Source organism: Plecotus auritus, assembly GCF_963455305.1.
Source record: "Plecotus auritus genome assembly, chromosome: 5".
Lineage (NCBI taxonomy): Eukaryota > Metazoa > Chordata > Mammalia > Chiroptera > Vespertilionidae > Plecotus > Plecotus auritus.
The window spans coordinates 33712073-33729984 of NC_137776.1; the positions used below are offsets into that span (position 1 = coordinate 33712073).

The 17912-nt window shown below is 44.6% G+C and overlaps 1 protein-coding gene across 6 annotated transcripts in view; it reads left to right on the plus strand.

Annotated features, from left to right (window-relative positions):
* The window catches only part of EIF4E2 (eukaryotic translation initiation factor 4E family member 2), a 29636-nt gene extending 14442 nt beyond the window's left edge, over positions 1 to 15194 (plus strand). For 2 of the 6 annotated variants that reach the window (XM_080667721.1, XM_080667724.1), the window contains 3 exons: positions 58 to 194; positions 6708 to 6785; positions 13322 to 15194. In XM_080667721.1, coding sequence (XP_080523847.1) covers positions 58 to 194; positions 6708 to 6753 — 183 coding nt within the window. In that variant the 3' untranslated portion in view covers positions 6754 to 6785; positions 13322 to 15194. Of the gene's footprint in view, positions 1 to 57; positions 195 to 1906; positions 2182 to 6707; positions 6786 to 13321 lie in introns of those variants that run through there. The other 4 variants (XM_080667725.1, XM_080667722.1, XM_080667720.1 and 1 more) reach the window with 3 other exon arrangements.
* Positions 15195 to 17912: the final 2718 nt, after the last annotated feature.

Below are 17912 nucleotides of genomic sequence, written 5' to 3' on the forward strand. Positions count from 1 at the left end.
TTTGCTCTCCTCACTGCCTCTGGTTTGCTTTGATGAGTCCCTCTGTTCCTCCTGTAGGAGGACATTATTTCAATATGGAATAAGACTGCCAGCGACCAAGCAACCACAGCCCGAATCCGGGATACGCTTCGGCGAGTGCTTAACCTACCTCCCAACACCATTATGGAATACAAAACCCACACCGACAGCATCAAGTACGTGTTGGGGGGATTTGGGGGTGCATATCCCTAACCTTAGCAGAAGTAGGTTCTTAGTTGGGTCCAGAGGAATACGGTCGTACAGGAGACTGACTTGTGGAAAAAGTACAGAGCAGTCTTCCCCTCTAATGCTTCTGGCCACTTGTAGCAGCTCTTTGCTGTGAGGCTCCCTGCTCACCTCACTGTATCAGAGAGAGCCCCTCGGCAGAATCCCAGTTGCAGTGCCTGGGCTTGCTTTATTTCCATGGGCTGTCTTGTCTTTCATTGGCTAACCACTGTCTTAAAATGAAAGACAAAGCGCTCTCCTTTTTCTTGCTTGTTTTAAAGATAATTTCACTGAACAAAAAGGTCCTCCCTGTCCAACCCCCCACTTTTGCATGTCTTTTTAACCTGTTAGCTTCAGTCTGTTTCTTTGTCCTGGGAAATTAACTTATCAGGAATGTGACTCCATTTCCTTGTGTGTAGAGCTGAAATCCTAGAGGAAGCAGAATAGAGTGTTTGTTAGAGTAGAATCTAAGAGAAGCATGAATGCCAACAGGAAATAGGCTTTGCTTTGCCCTCTTCCTAGGACTTAGGGAAATGGAGCCAGACATCCACACAGAATAACTAGTTAGGATTGCTCCTTCAGTGATTGAGTGTCAAATAAGTTTAGGTTACTATGATGAAGTTGTGGGGAGTGGCTATTAGATTTTCTCAAAACTGGACAGAGAGCTAGCCAACTAGGAGTCGGGACTTTTAGGGTTAGTTCTCTCCTTTGACTCCAGCATCATTGTGTGCCTTTGGCAAGTCTCTGTCACGCTGCTTCAGTTCCCCCGTCTGTAAAATGGGGGATAATGATAACTTTACCTAACGGGGTTGTTGGGAGGCTGATTGAATCTTTGTAATGGAAGGTCCTCAGATGGAGACGGCTCTTATAGGGCCAAGTACTATTGTTGCTGTCATCATCATCATCATTAGAAATGATATCATCATAATGTTATTCTTATTAAAGACCATAATGAGCCCAGTGATGGTGTTCAGCAGACAGACCATTTTGGGAGTCTTTTTCCCATGCAGTCACAGATGATGTTGTGGGTGGAGTTAGCTAAAACTAGCTAAGGGCCAGTTTTTAACTGGGAACACTGCCATAGGAGTTCATTCATAATCAAATGGCTGCTTATGACTCAATGAAGCAGCCAAGAGTTATTAGCTGGCCATTGCCCTGGTTGCTTGACTTAGCAGTCCTGTGTTAGCATTGTTTTTCTCTAAGCACATTTTTCCTATTCTTTGTTCTGGGGTAGAAGTAGTTTCTGCTCTCCAGCTAGACTCAGTCCAGGCTGGAGAGGTCCACACCTACTTTTTCTAGGACTCTTACATTCAAGGTTTCTAAACACCGCCCCCCACCCCCACCACCAAAAGCAAGCTTTTCACCTGGATAGGAAGGGAAAGAGGTATTTTTCAACTTTCCCCTCTCCACTGATCTACCTTTCTAATGCCCTGAGGCAGTTTTTCCTGACTTGTAGAAATGTATTCAAGTCCTTACAGAATCTAGGAGAGCCTGTGGGCTTTTTGCCTTAGACGGCTGCTCGCTGCTTTATCCAGAGGTCTGCCTCGTACTCCAGCCTGCAGCTACAGAGACCAGAAAACCCTCCTTGACACCCAGATGCTACTTTCCCTGCGTCTCCCTCTCTTTCCTCTCCCAATGTGCCAACCTTTTGCACTTCCACTAGAATGCCAGGCAGGCTGGGCCCCCAAAGGCTCCTTTTTCAAAACCTCTGGAAGCCGCGGTTGAATGTGCCATGACCCTCTCCCTCTCTGGATGGCACCATCATTGAAGCTGGCATCATCGGAGTCTCTTGTTCTGTTGGCGTGCTACCTGGAAGATTCTTCTGTCCTGGACAAGAGGAATTGGAAGAGCATTTTATGTTTTAAGAACAGGCTGACACACAGCAGCTACGACAACAGCTGAGATCACTTAATAAATGGTGCTAAACTAGCTTGTCTCATGCTCTTGCTCTTTATGGTGCATCAAAGAAGTGGCTTTTCAGACTGACTGTCACCATATTAAGGAACGGCACAGACTTCTCCATGGAGGGCCATTGGGGGAATGCAGCCTCATTTCCATAAGCCCATTGTACCGTGTCATGTGGTATTCTACTTCTGCTGAGGTCTGACATAACGAGGAGACATCTAGCTCTCAACATGAGACCCATTTTCGGTACTTGAATTTCAGTCTCCATCTAGTCACGCTGATTAACAAGAACAGTGATTTCTGATGTAGAATTCAGCTTGAAAGTCCTTAAGGTTGGAAAGGGGGGGATCCTCAGCCTTTGCTTTGCTGACGTCATTTGCCTTTACTTCAAAGAAATCTCTTGCTTGGAGGTAAATTCCTGCTTCCATCTGTGTGTAGCTGTACATATATAGCTTCCTTGCTTGGTGTTAATGGGGTTTTCTCACTGCCAGGGCTGCCCAAGCCACAAGCTTTTTGCCAGTCTTTCCCTTCCGCTTTCCCTTCAGGGCCAGGTCATCCTCCTCTTTGGGCTAACTCTGCTTGCAAGGTCTCAATGTTCTAGCCCTTCCCATTCTCCCAGGGTAATTGTGCCTTAGAATCTGAGGAGGGGAAGCATCTTCATCCTCCATGAGTTTGCTCCTTAGGGTATCTGACTGCAGCATGTGCCAGCCCCTCACATGCTTTGTGGCTTGGCTTGTGTGACCTGCAGCTTGGCCTGCAGGCCCTAACCTGCATGTACAATTGCAGCAAGCCTCATATTACTTCAGGCTTTCTTGGGAGCTACCACCAAAACCAAAAATAAACATTTTTGCAGACACTGGGTCAGGTTGCCTGATAGTATCTGTGAAGGTGGCTATGGGCGTAATGTGGAAGTTTCCAAAGTGGCTGTTCCATTCTGGCAGCGACACCCTGTGCTTGTACCATCCTGACTGACCACCAGTCTCCACGTGGCCTGTGATTCCACAAAACACACACTGGGACAGCACCCTGGGCTCAACCTTCTGGAGGTGTTTGTGTCATTGCTTCTTTGTTTATTGCATATACAAAATTGGTTGAAGTCTCTAGAAAATGGTATGTGGAAATGCCTATTCTCTGTTTTTTTAGCATTTGTCAAAGAGTTACCTCTTACGGCCTTTTCCCTCTTGCCTTCCGCTATTATGTTACATGTATTGACCTTAATTTCAGCTAATATAATTGGTCCAGGGGATGAGCTTGACATCACCTTCCTGAGTAAGTTGATCAGAAAACACCAAATTGACCTTCAGCCCCTCTGTTCCTTGTCACATGTGAACAGAAGTCAGAACTGGTCTGCTTTGCTCCCTTCCTGTGCCTCTCACAGGTATGGCTTTGCTTGAGCCAAGGGCAGCAGCTGCTGGGACTTGAGAATTTAAGGGAAAATGAAGGAAAAAAGTATTCTGGAGAATACTCCCAAGTGTTCTGGTGGGACTTTTTGTAGGAGTGGCCTAGATTTCTTTGTCAAGTATACCTCCACCTTGCTGTGTTTCCAATGTCCTTTTTCAACTGTTTGGTTTTTCCAGCCTGCCCCTAATACACTGCTTGTGGCCTTTTCCTGCTGCGCTCCTAGGTGAGCTGAGAGGCACACACTGCTGCACACATCACCAGAGCTGCTTTGCTACAGAGGTGACACCTGCCTGCTGCCTCCTACCCTTGTGTTGTCAATAGCAGGTCCCATTGAGAAACGGGAAACTTGTTAGATGGAGTGTTCGCTTCAGGTGTATGGCTCCTAATGAGGCTAATCGCAGTTAAGGTTTTATAGGTTTGGGTCCTTGGAGGCATCAAGTGTCTCACTGTGTCCTCCATTTTGAGAAGAAATCTAAGACAGACTTGCAACCCAGAATCGTGGGACCCCAGGATAAAACTGGGCAGTCTATTGTGAGGAAATAACTTTGGGAATAGTGCCATTGAATCCCTTGGTGCATCTGGCCCGGATGGAAGAGGGGAAGACAGGGCCAGCTTCACTCAGTGGGCCACAGTGTTGGGAAAAGTGACCAGCCCTCTCTGCAGAGAAAGTTGAGGGTAGGTGACTTTATTTCTTTATTCTAGAGGAGAAACGGGTCAAATCGTGGGGAATTTCCTTAACCTTGTTTAGATTTCATTATACTTAAACATGGAACTTTGTAGGCAGCGACCAAATATCCCTTCTGTTGTGGCTAAATCAGCCCGGTGGCACTGGGTCACACCAGTGTTAACTGCTGGCCTGCCTTATGAAAGATACTCCTTACTGATGTTCAAAGTAAAGAAAGCCCAGACTAGTAGGAGGCGGAGCTTGTCCATGAGTATTGAGGGCCAGCTGAGTGCAAGATTATGAACAGGCTTTAGGGGGTGGAGGGTGGGATAAGTTCGGAGTTACACAGACATGGACCTCTGCTCTCAGTTTGCTTTCTGGTAAGTGAACTGAAACAAGAGTGGTCTTTAAAGGACTCTTTTGACTCTGTCATTTGAAATTGTTCAGAATTCCCTGTAGGCTATATTAATCTCAGTTATTACTTTAGAAGCTTCATTCATATGACACTTAACATTTAACTTCTTTTTTTTTTTTTACCTTTAAAAGAAGCAAGTTTTAATATTACCAGTATGCCTGGGATGTCATATGGGAAAGAGCTAGAATGTTCGCACCTAGCTTTAGGCAGGTGATTTGTTGGCCTACATTGTACCAGTGACTATGACCAACTAATTTATTTCCACTGTATCCGTGTGAGGAAATTTCTTCACCTAGATTCTTCATGTTGAGGTTTAATATGTGAGGAAGATACTTCTAAAGAAAATGGGAGGCCAGTTTAATGCCAGAATGGGTTAGTGTAGGTTTTTAACACAGAACTGCTCTGTTTGGACTAGTGTAGGCCTTTCTGGAAACAAAAGGATACAGGAGATGAAGCTTCAACGCAACCATGTAATTTCTCTGGACATTTAAGTCGCTTAAAATAGAATTTAAATCTCAATGTTAAAATGAGAGAGGGGTTTCCTGGGTCATTGCCCAAGCATCAGAGTTTGCTAAGCCCTTGTCTTAATTTGGAATGAAGTGAAAGGGCCTTCTGACGTCACTCCTGGACTCACAGAGTTCGTCATCACGTTCCCATCACCCGGATGGGCTGTGAAACAGATTTCTTGCTGTGAAAATTGTTTGTGAACTAACAGAGACTGGCACACTTGTTTGGTGGTTTTATATTTTTTCTTCAGTTATCATATATTTGTAATTTTGGTAATACTCTGAAGAAACCATTAACTGCACATCAAATTCTTATTCTTCTAAGAGATAGATCATGAACTTATAAATGCTCCTGTTCAAAAGGGAAATACTGATGAAACATGTATAAGTATCTCCTAGAAGAGTGAATTTGTTGTGCCAAGTCTCTGTATTTAATCTCTCCCTATTTAAAAAAGAAGAAGAAAAGCTACCTTTAGAAGGTCTAGTAAAAATTGTATTTTAGTGGCCATAATCTAAGCCTGTAGAAAGTAACACAATATGTTGTCACCCTGGGTATTGTCACCCCTTTAAACCAAGGATGAATAATTGAAAAAAATGCATTTTAGCTTTAGAAGTCTCAAATAACCCCATACACACACACACACACACACACACACACACACACACACACACACAATTCCCAGGGGACTTACCAGACATTCTGTCCTAGTGGGGCTGAGAAGTGGCTGGGGCTAAAGTTAGGACATCAGTTCCTCAGAAAATGAGGTGGTAGGGCTTCTGGATACATAGAGACTCTGGGTTTCTCCTGTTTTCCAGCCAGCAGTCACCAAGGGCCTCTTTGTTGAGCACACTCTGAGAGACTGTGTACCCCTCGGTCACATTCTTATCCTTTATCCCTGTTTCTGAGTTAATCAGCATGGAAGTCATGAGCAATTGTTCCTGGAAATTTTGACCTGTGACCTGCACAGCTTAAATTTTTTGTTTTTACACAGCTTAAATGTTAAGATACTTACATGGGTATATTCTGAAACAACCTGGTACAGATTTGGGGTCTGAAGTTAAAAGGATCAGAAGGTTGGAAATGTGAAAACAGAGATGGAGTAGTTTTCCCATTGCATCTTTAGACACCATAATGCTGTTGGGTACCTGCCGTTACCCTCAAGGTGAGACCCGATAAGAAAGTTTCTGCCACCTGTCCTCACCTCCCACTGCTGCCCTTGCTCCAGAGAATCGGGGGTGTCTTCTGTAATGGTTGAGCTTAGCTCCGACCTCATTGGCCTCCCGAGTAGACTTGTTGAAGGAGTGGATACAAAGCCTCGTGGGAATAGTGAGGGCCAGTCTTCACCAGTGGGGCCTCTAGGACAAGTGCCAGTTGTCCCTAAAGGCACTGGCATTACTGTGAATCTGAGGGGAAGTCCAGGTAGGAAAGCTCATTGCTATGCTTCTGGGTATCGTGGGTTGCACTCGACCTTGAGGGTATCTGGAATGGGATGTGGGGTTATGTGTCTGTTCTCTCTGTTAAAAAGCTTTTGATCTGAATGTGCTATTATGTTTTTTGTCTCTGGTTTGCCAGGGCCTGGGAGGAGTTTCATGGCCTGGTGAACAGCAGCGGCCGCTGATCGGACGCTCCCCTCTGTCTCTCATACTCAGGGTAGGGCCTTGTCAATCTTCTCTGTAACCTTTTGACATACCTCTCAGCCATAGGACCCCTCTTTCCCAGGGGCTGTGCCCTCTCCACTTGTCCCAACCTTGTTCTGCCAGCATGGAGTCAGCTCCGAATCAGCTCCAGCCTCCCTGACTGATTGTCAGTCTCAGAAAACACTGGGTCCAGACATGTCTTGGGGTGAACCCTGGGCAGGCCACTTAACCTCACTGTACCTCTGTTTTCTCACTTGGAAAGTGAGGTTTCACTGACATCTCTCAGATTTCTTCTGATGACAGCATTTCATGATTATAAATGTGCCACAAGTCCTTTTTCTTTTGCTCAGATGTGGCCATTTTAAACCATCTGACAGTGTCCTGTGACTTACATGGAGTAGGTGAGAGGTATGTCTCTTGCTTGGTGGTGGTGTTTGTCAGTTGTGAGGAGCCAGTGGTAGAACTTTGAGGTTTTCGCAGTGAAAGGGCTGGGGCAGATGCCGGGCTCCATAGGAGACAGCTCCTGTGTGTACTGTAATAACCATCGCACGTTTCCCAGCAGGGAGAGGCCTTGGGATGTTGAAGGCCAGGCCAGCTGGAGCATTCACTGGAAGAATATCTGTATATCGGTTAGGAGAGTCTCTCTTTGTTGAGCACCACTCAACATGTCTGCTGCTATAGCAGGAAAGTTGGGTGTATTTATTCAGAATGAGAGGGGTGGATAGAAGGATGGGATCTGTATAGGCCTGACCTGAGATCGTTTTCCTGGACATCACCCGCCCCCCCCCCCCACCACCACCACCACCACTACCATTCCTAAGAAAGGATTTCTAAGCATGGAACAGATCACGTCAACAGTAGTAGCTGCTTCAGAACTCCACCTTCCCAGGGAGGAAGTGAGGCTTTTCAAGAAGAGGAGACCTGCATCCCACAAATGGGCTAGAAGAGAGGGTGACACTGTGAGGGACAGAAGCTGGTGGCAGGGGTCTGAGGACTCTGGGGATAGACAACAGTCCCAGAACTCCTGCACACACGCATGATGCCACTCACACCTCTTTTTAAAAACAGTTTAATTCCCATATTAATAATTCAATTTTAGATAATATTAGATTTTTTAAATTGAAGTTTAAAAGGATTTTCTAAAGTGTGGTCAGCATGGAATTCTGAGATGACTGCTAATATGCAGGAGGGATGGAAAACGCATCAGCTATACAATTAGATACATTGATTTGCAGGCTGCAGAACAGATACTTAAAATAAATTAAGTTTAATTTCCAGAGGCCTGGTGCTATATGGAATTGTTTAATATTACCACCTATATTTAATTATGTCTAAGATCCCCCCATTTTTTTTGCATCCCTAAAATTGGAATGCTTACAGTGAACGTAATAAGAAAGATTTTTGTCATAGTTTAATTGGCAGTGTTTACTTCTTAAAGTACATAAAATGATGATACCTTTAAAAGTCAACAGCATGTTAGGTCCATGAAAAAAAAATGCTTTAAAATGAAATTGGAATCAGAAAGGAAGAAAATTTAAAATTATTCCCTCTCCCTTTAGCTAACACTAAATCCCCCAGAAAAAAGTTTCAGAGTTGCTTTGAAAAGTCCTATCTGTGCATGATTGCCATTTTACAGTCTATGTTCTCCCTCCTCCCCATTCCCTGTCTTTTTTATGGGAAGATGAAGGAGGTACTTCCGTTCTTTGAGGCACGGACTTGGGAGTCTGAGAGGATTACTAGAGTCTAATAAACAAACAAACAAACAAAAACCCCAGCTTACTCCATTGTCTTAACAGACTTGAGAAGGTCTTCTTCATATTTCATCTCTATTGATTTAACCTTGAAGGAGGTGCTCCCAGAAGATGCACACACCCAGCTCAGCTCGTGTTCAGATGCCTCTGACATTTAGCTCTCATCCTCTCTTTGCATTTTCCCCTTCCAAGTAGATCATGAGCTGTGAAGGAATAAAAACTGCTATTTAAATAAATTCTTATTGAACTACAAGTACTTTTCCTCTATCTGATATTTTATGCCATTCTATATGGCTGCTAATATTTTAGGACTATTTGATTTGACACCCCATTACAAATCAGTATTGCCCTTCCAACCATGCCTTCACTTAGAGGTCCCAGTCAGCTGCTGGGAGAGGATTCTGGTTACTTCTGTGTCTGGGCTGGCAGAACAGTGATCTGTATTTTGGGGGAATGAAGTTGGTGTGGTCACTCAGTGAGAGATTAGACATTGAAATTGGCCCCAAGGACCTTTGCAGTTTTACTTAATATGCAGGAGGGAGCCCGAGCTGGCCTGGGTTGGACATACCCAGGGAATGTTCCTCTGAAGAGTGTGGATACTTAAGCCCATGGGCCAATTTGTAACTGCGCTCTCAGAGCCCCCATCAGAGCAGACACTCAAGGAGGGCTTCTCCTAGGTGGCTCCCAGCTTTCCCTAAAGGACCAGAATCATTTTGGTGCCCCCACTGGGAGGCAACATGGGCAGGTTTCTGTAAGAGCAGGAGGCATTTTTCTGAGGAACCAACCACCCTGCTCCCCAGTGGTCCCCGCTCAGGAATTAACTACCTTATTAGCTCATTCTTTGCAGAGTTTGTACTTGTCCATTTCTCTAGAAGTACAAGAAGGTGATTGTTTTGAGGCAGAGTAGATTAGAAAGCTGTTTCAAATGTGAAGTTAGAATCCAATTTTGATGGAGTTCTGCTATTTCTGAGGCCCTGTCATCAGGATTGAGGGTCATCCAGTAGAGAAAGAGTCTCTCTGGCACTGTGGGTCTTTTGGCTCCCGTGTCCTGTGCCCTGGCATGTAAAAATCTTCTGGAATGAGTTAGGATAATGTAGACATCTTTTAAAAAATATATAGATTTTATTGATTTTAGAGGGGAAGAGAGAAAGAGAAACATCAATGATGAGAGAGCATAATTGATCAGCTGCCTCCTGCACGCCCCCCACTGGGGATTGAGCCCACAACCCAGGCATGTATCCTGACCAGGAATCAAGCCGTGACCTCTAGTTCATAGGTCAGCGCTCAACCACTGAGCAACACTGGTTGGGCTACAGTGGACATCTTGATGTCTGAAAGCCCCTTTACTAAATTCACAGGTGAGAATGTAAATTTTTTCTTTTTTAAAAAGATCTTTCACATCAAAAACAATAAAACCTTTCTGTTAGCTCACACACCTTCCCAGCATTGCTAAGTGGCTGGAGGGGCTAGCTATCAGGAGCTCATGCTGGGTTTTCTAAATTTTAGTTTGCTTTTAAAAGAACAAAAGCCCGTATTTTTATAAGAAAACAAAAGTCGCCTGTGGCCTTTGCCATTTCCTGTCTCCATTCTCCCTTTCCCTCTTTTAATCTCTGTGTGTACTGCAGCCGGGGTGAGGGATGAACGAGGATCAGTTCCCAGCTGGTTTGAGGTGAACAAATTCCTCAGACTAAATTTGGCACCAGGCTGTTCTCAGCCCACTTGTTTTAGAAAGGCTGGACCAATGCCAACTGCCACCAGCCTGTCATTATCAGGAGCCTGTCACCCATCCTGTTGCTCTTTCTGATCCTTTATATCAGACTGGAAAAACAGCTGATTCTCCTGGCTTCTTTACTCCTCTCCTTCGCTTTTCCATTTTTCAGACCTTAGCATGATTATAACGTCTTAGGTTTTCTGACTCTGAAGAGATCTATGACAATACAAATAATTAGAATAAATATTAAATATTTAAATGGGAGATTGTTATAGAGCTCTTCAGTTTACCTGCCACAGAAAGAAGAATTTGTTTCTGGCCCAACCCCAGCACAGTACAGGAATTCTTCCAAAAGATGGTCACCTACTTATGATGGTGACATCTTAAAAATGCTCTTCTTGCCGAAACCGGTTTGGCTCAGTGGATAGAGCGTCGGCCTGCGGACTGAAGGGTCCCGGGTTCGATTCCAGTCAGGGGCATGTACCTTGGTTGCGGGCACATCCCCAGTAGGGGGCGTGCAGGAGGCAGCTGATCGATGTTTCTCTCTCATCGATGTTTCTAGCTCTCTATCCCTCTCCCTTCCTCTCTGTGAAAAATCAATAAAATATATTTTAAAAAAAAATGCTCTCCTTTACATCACTAACCAGCTGAAAGGGTCCAGACCCTTGTCTGCCATCTCTCTTACTCCAAGATAGATCATTCTCCCATAGTCAGAAAATTCTCTGAATCTACTCCCATACTCGCTGCCTTTCTAGTCACTCATCTTATTTCTCCCTGCTCGTTGACTTTTGTTATCCAATTGCTTAATGGGAATAGAGGTGGCATCAAAAGGAAGAGAAGGGCCCTGGCTAGTTTTTCTCAGTGGTTAGAGTGTTGGCTGATGGATCGGAGTTGTCTCAGGTTCGATTTCCATTCAAGGGCACGTACCTCAGTTACAGGCTTGATCTCCAGGGCTTGTGCAGGAGGCAACCAATTGATCTGTCTCTCACATCGATGTTTCTCTCTTCCTCTCTCTCTCTCTTCCTCCCTTTCTGTCCCTCTCTTCCTTCCTCTCTCCCTCCTTCGCTCCCTCCCTCTCCCTCCCTCGTCTCTAAAAAAAAAAAAAAAAAAAATCAACAGAAAAAAATATCCTTGGGTGAAGATTTAAAAAAAAGGAAGAGATGAAACAGAACAAACCCTTCCTAACTACTCCTTTGTTAGAGGTGTCCTCTGTCGTGTAGACTCAGTGTTACAGCACATCATCCCAAGAGGGCTCAAAAGTAGCACACACACATTAGTTATGCTTGCTTTTCTGTCTTAGGATCAGGTACATTCCTTGTCATTTACTAGCTATTTCTGGCACCTCAGTGGGGTCTGTCCTTTTATTTATTTTTATACATTTTTATTGATTTCAGTGAGGAAGGGAGAGGGAAAGAGATAGAAACATCAATGATGAGAGAGAATCATTGATCGGCTGCCTTCTGCATGGCCCCCACTGGGGATCAAGCCTGCAACCTGGGAATGTGCCCTTGACTGGAATCGAACCCAGGACCCTTCAGTCCACAGGCCAACACTCTATCCACTGAGCCAAACCAGCTAGGGCAGGGTCTGTCCTTTTAAAAGGCCTTTTAAAATAGTTGGTCACCCCATTAAGTTCTCTTTGTGTTAAACCTTCTACTCCTTAGACAGAAATCGTTGAAGTGCTCAGTAGCCATTGATAAATGAGCTACATGGTCATGCATGTCAGTTAAAAAACACCAGTGGGTTTTTGAGATAACATCAATCTCTTCCTAGACAGAGTTGGCCCACACCAGTTCCAGTTTCCCATCCATCTGTGTACTGTCTGCAGTCACGCTCTTTGTGTAGTGAGGGCTATTAGTCACAGTCAGCCTGCCCCAGCACTGGGAGAACCCATCCGCTGATAGCGGGAGAAAACTGCTGCCTGGTTGGGCCGAGCATATTCTTTCATCTGAACCCTTGCCCTATGCCCAATCAGTTGTAATCATTTTAAGACAGCCTGTTAAAGCCAAAATTTCTAGAATGTTCATTAAAATTAAAGGGAAATAATGACTTTAAAATCAGGTTAATGTTTCAAAATTTCATACAAATTTAAATCTTAAGCACTGGGCCACAGCAGTAGGTAAGGTAAGGTGATCTTGAGTGTCCCTTCCAGCCCTTACGTTTCCAGATTCAAATGGCAATGTGAACTGCTGAGATGTCATTGGATTTCTAATGGGAACAGGGTGGGTACTAGTGGATGACCAAACTGGTCTGCAGACAATCGAAGGCAACTAACAGGACACATCTTACAGTCTGTCTGTCACACACATACATGCTTCTCTTTCAAGAATTATAGCTAAGTTTCACCTCTTGGAATATCCCTTTTAAGTTGCTATAAGTTTTGAACCTGGGGAGGGTTGTTTGGTTGGCGGGTTGGTTGATATTTTTTTTAAATACATAATACAATCATATGTTCGATTTTTTTTTTTTAAGTATGTGTGTGTCTAAGAAAAAGAGAGGTCTCCCTCCCACTCTTCTGCCCAGTTTTCACTGTTTCCCTTCCCCTGCCCAGGTCACCACTGCTGTTGGTTTCTTATGGAGCCTTACAGAGTTGCTTTATGTATATACAAGCGAATGTGAACTATGACCTTAGTTCCCCCATCCCCGCTTTCATAAAAGGTAGCATACTGTGTGCACACACTGTCCTGCATCCTAACTTATCCACTTCTCTTGGAGATCTTTCCATATTAGTAGGGAGCTTCCTTGTGTTTTCTAAGCTACACAGTGTCCCATTGTATGAATGTGCCATTACATTAATATTAATAAGTCCCCCTGTTGATATGCATTTGGGTGGTTTCTAATCATTTGCTATTGCACAGTTGAGCTGGAGTGTATGAAGGAACTTGGGAGGCCAGTTGCTGTGCCGGCATTAGATTAGTAGGAAGGAGGGTCCTGGACTGTGTCATGGTCATGAGGGCCCCAGAGCTGCTTAGTTCAGGTCTCCCTTGTGTGTGTGTGTGTGTGTGTGTGTGTGTGTGTGTGTGTGTGTGTGTTGCCTATAGATGATCAGTGTATTGAATGCTCTATTTTCTCCATTTTTTCTTTCAGGGACAATTCAAGCTTTCGAAATACAAAAATCACATTGTGAACGTACACAAGCTGGCAATAACCCTTTTCCTTAAGTATGTGTGTGTTTGTCCGAAATGGATGGGAGGTCTCCAGCTGGTCCTTCCATCTGCTTACTGAAGGGACGTCCCTTTTGCACTCATTCCTGGAGGATGGATTCTGCTAGACACCCTCCAGCATCGCTGACTTTATAAAAGTGGAAAGATGGCAAACGTGACTTTGTAATAGACACACTTTTTTTTAAATGGGTTTCTGTGGGGGGAAGTCTAGCCTTTCGTTTTGCTGTGTGCTGTCCAGATGCCTCACAGGCCCTCTGTCATGCTCCTCTCTACTGTACAAAGGGTGTCGCAACCACGTGTACCAGCCAGAGCTGTCCACTGAGACTTGTCAGTATTACGAATGTCTGTGCATCCAGGAAACACTTTTTGTTGGAGGTCCCGGGATAGCTGTAAATGCTCTTCTAGCTTTGCCATTAAATTATTGGGACGTTTTGTTTATTTTGCTCCCCTCTTCCCCCAAGCCCACCACCTTCTAAAAATGTGTTACTGATTTTGCATGGTCTCCTGCCTTATGCCCTCTGTCTTCACTCGTGTGGGACTCTTTCCTCTTAGGCACTGCTGCACTTAGAACTGTAATCCAGGTGGCTACTCTACGTCCCCTGAGGCGGCTCAAAAGGTGACTGAAAATTAAACTGGAGTGGCATCCGGTTTGTTAGGAGCAGGATTCTATTTGGAGCTGAAGGCAGTGTTGAAACCATTTCCCCAGATGGTCAGGGCCTGTGTGTGCAGCCTGTTTCTGTGGGTTCTTGCACACCTCTCATTGAGGAAGGGAAGCAAAAGCTGGTTTTTGCCAGGTATTAATACTTAGTATGGTAAGTTCCGTGATCCTGAAATTGGGACAACTGAAGAAAAGGTGACCATGATAGATGGCTTTCTTTGCAAGGCTGTGCCTGTCTGCAGTGGTTGGAGACCTGCTTTCAGTCCTCGTCACCTGGTATATGTTAGGCTACTGCAGGCATGCTTTAGAAATGATCGGGCATGCATCAGAGAAGCTGGGTCATCTGACTCAGAAGGACTGCAGTCAGAGAGGCTGAGAAGCACCTAGGATTGAAATAAGTACTGAGTACCAATCGTACAGCAACCTCCAAGGAGCACTGTCTTACTAGGCTCTTGTGAGCAGAGATCGAAGTACCTTAAATTAAGGTCTCTCCTAAAACCTATCCTTGTAGACCAGGGGTCCTTAGCTACCTGGTCTCAGAGAAGTCATAGGAGAGTAACAGGCATTTCCTTATTGTATTTATATTACTCTCCTACTTTTCAACTCCTAAACACCCTCTAATTGCCACTGTTTGGGGATTTTTTTCCTAAAAGAACAGAGGAGTACAGGGGCCAAAGGGAGGTGCTTCCGTTATAGGTGAAGTTAGATCGGATAAGATCTAGCAATGATTTAAACTCCAGGAATGTGAAGAATAAATTCTAGTGCCCGGACCATTGTGAAGGGCTCAGGCAAACAAACATAGGAGCAACATGGCTAAAATGGGGAGCAAAGGCTGCCTTCTGAGGTCTGTGTAGACCCAGGGAGGTCTTTACTTCTGCGTAAACTCAGAATTGCCATGGTTATTCCAAAGAGAGCAGACATTTGGATTTGCCCTCCTTTGGGCATCTACCTGACTATTGTGTGGGTGCGTGTGCGCAAAGTGTTCTTGAGTGAGGGATTTGTCACGCCCAGTGCTTAGGTGTATTGTCCATATTCATGTTGCTTTTTTTTTTTTTGTCTCATTGTTCAGATCTTTTACTCTCTTATGTTTTCCAGAGCTGCTCATGTCTCCCTTCCACTTTTGAAATTTAACTTTTTTCCATCAAAAATAGGCTGACCCTATGCTAGGTCAAACCAGAGTTATTTGTTAGGCAGCATCTTACCCACAGAGTGCTCCAGATACTCTGCCTAACAGCTTCAAATGAGAGCTTGAAGAGTCGCTTTATCCAAATCACCCATTCTCCAGCCTGACTTGAGAGGTCTTTTCACTTCTGACTCCATAGGCCTCTGCTGTGCTGAGACGTGACACGCGTGGTTACGGTTTCATCTGTTCTAGAGACACGGGGAAGGGTGCACCTAACAAATGTAGACGCTGTTGCTGGGATATGGGAAGTCTCTTTCCACTTTGCACAGGCGGGCTGTTTTCCCAAGACCCCTCTGCTAAGTTTGCCATTTGAAACTGGCCCCTACTCCTCTCCTGTTCTCTTCTCATTTTGTCTTTCTATTTCTGTGTGTGTATGTGTTTTCCTTGTGACATTGGCCGCGGCAATAAGTTTCTACCCAGAGAGAAGCTTATGGTCCGCAGTGCTCTAGGAATGAATTTCCAAGGATCTGCCAGCGGAGGAGCAGAGGCCGTGGCAGGAGGGATCTAGTGTTGCACTTTCAGAGCAATTGTCTACTGCAGTAATAAATGGAAAGTATCAGCAAGAACTGGGTGTGGCCTCTTCAATACAAGGGAAATGGGTAATCTGTGCACAGGTCTTTGTTTTAAGTGCATCCCAGAACAGAGTATGTGGATGGTGCAGATAGTGTCAATATCATAACTATATTATTAAAATATTCTCTCATTGGTATTAATCATTGCCAAAACACAATTTACATTTGTAATAATAAAATGTGGTTAGTTTTAATTCTCAATTTTTGGTAAGAAATATTGGAATGGAAGGAAGTTCAAGGAATTAGATTTTTTTAATATATATTTTTATTGATTTCAGAGAGGAAGGGAGAGGGAGAGATATATAGAAACATCAATGATGAGAGAGAAGCATTGATTGGCTGCCTCCTGCATTCCCCCCACTGGGGATCAAGCCCGCAATCCAGGCATGCGCCCCCGACCAGAACCGAACCTGGAACCCTTCAGTCCACAGGCCAACACTCTATCCCAGTGGTCGGCAAACTCATTAGTCAACAGAGCCAAATATCAACAGTACAACGATTGAAATTTCTTTTGAGAGCCGAAAACCGACTTATGCACATGGGCCACGAAGTTTCAATCGCACTGTACGTGCGCGCCCGCATGTGGTATTTTGTGGAAGAGCCACACTCAAGGGGCCAAAGAGCCGCATGTGGCTTGAGAGCCGCAGTTTGCCGACCACTGCTCTATCCACTTAGCCAAACCGGCTAGGGCAGGAAATAGATTTTGAAGTGAGAAATCACTCCCAGCCTAGGCTTGGAATGTTGATTTAGATTCAGTAGCTTAGCCCAAAGATGGACATATGGAGTGTACGGATGCCCAGTGCCCATGGGAAACACCAAGAGAAAATGAAACTTGCAGAGCCTCAGTTATTGTGTCTAAAGGATTTAAAACAATACAGTCTTTTTTTTTTTTTTTTTTTAATATATTTTATTGATTTTTTTACAGAGAGGAAGGAAGAGGGACAGAGAGCCAGAAACATCGATGAGAGAGAAACATCGATCAGCTGCCTCCTGCACACCTCCCACTGGGGATGTGCCCGCAACCAAGTCACATACCCTTGACCGGAATCGAACCTGGGACCCTTCAGTCCGCAGGCCGACGCTCTATCCACTGAGCCAAACCGGCCTTGGCAACAATACAGTCTTGAGGCCCTGTTTCAGTAGATAGAATTTTCCTTGCTACGTGTATCAGTCATGGTCCAAATAGGAGGCAGAAACTTTGCAACTTATGTTTATAATATGATAGGATTGTTTACTGAGTAACAGGGCAAAAAGAAAACACTAAAAAACGAAGGAGGCAGCAAATCCAGAAGTGCTGCCTCTGAGCGTGGATGCTGCCCACCTGGTGCTGGTGTCTGGGTGCGAATGCAGCTGGTTCTGAGCTCAGACATGGCAGTCGGGCTTGGCTGTGGGAACAGATTGCTGCTGCAGAGGCAAAGAAACGGGGCTGGAATCCTGCTGATGGGAGCAGGAGCACGGCCCTTCTCTCCCTCCAGCATCGAGTCTTCCCTCATGGGCACCCTGCTGGAGAAACCTAAGGTATGCCAGCTGGCAAAGCAGGATATTTGCCCAGTTCTATGCCCAGTATCCCAAAAACAGGTGAGGCTCAGAGGAAAGAGCTTAGTAATTGGTATAGTCCTCCCCTGTAGCCACTCAGCATCTATGCACACCCTTCTACACATATTTGAACTTTAATAATACCACAGAAGCAACTCTTTTTCTGCCCAAGATAGAATTAATTGCAGTATGTTCTTATCCTCTCCCCAAACAGGAAGTGCAAAGCTCAACAATCTGTGGACCTCTGGGCTACGTTGATTCCTCAGTCACAGTCTCATCTAAACAGAATGTAGAATAATAATGACACCTAAAGATTAAAGGGTAGCCCTAACCAGTTTGGCTTAGTGGATAGAGCATTGGCCTGCGGACTGAAGGGTCCCAGGTTCGATTCTGGTCAAGGGCATGTACCTAGTAGGAGGTGTGCAGGAGGCAGCTGATCAATGTTTCTCATTGATGTTTCTAACTCTCTATCCCTCTCCCTTCCTCTCTAAAAAAATCAATAAAATGTTTTTTTTTAAAAAAAATTAATTAAATAAATAAAGATTAAAGGGTAAATTAGCTTCCA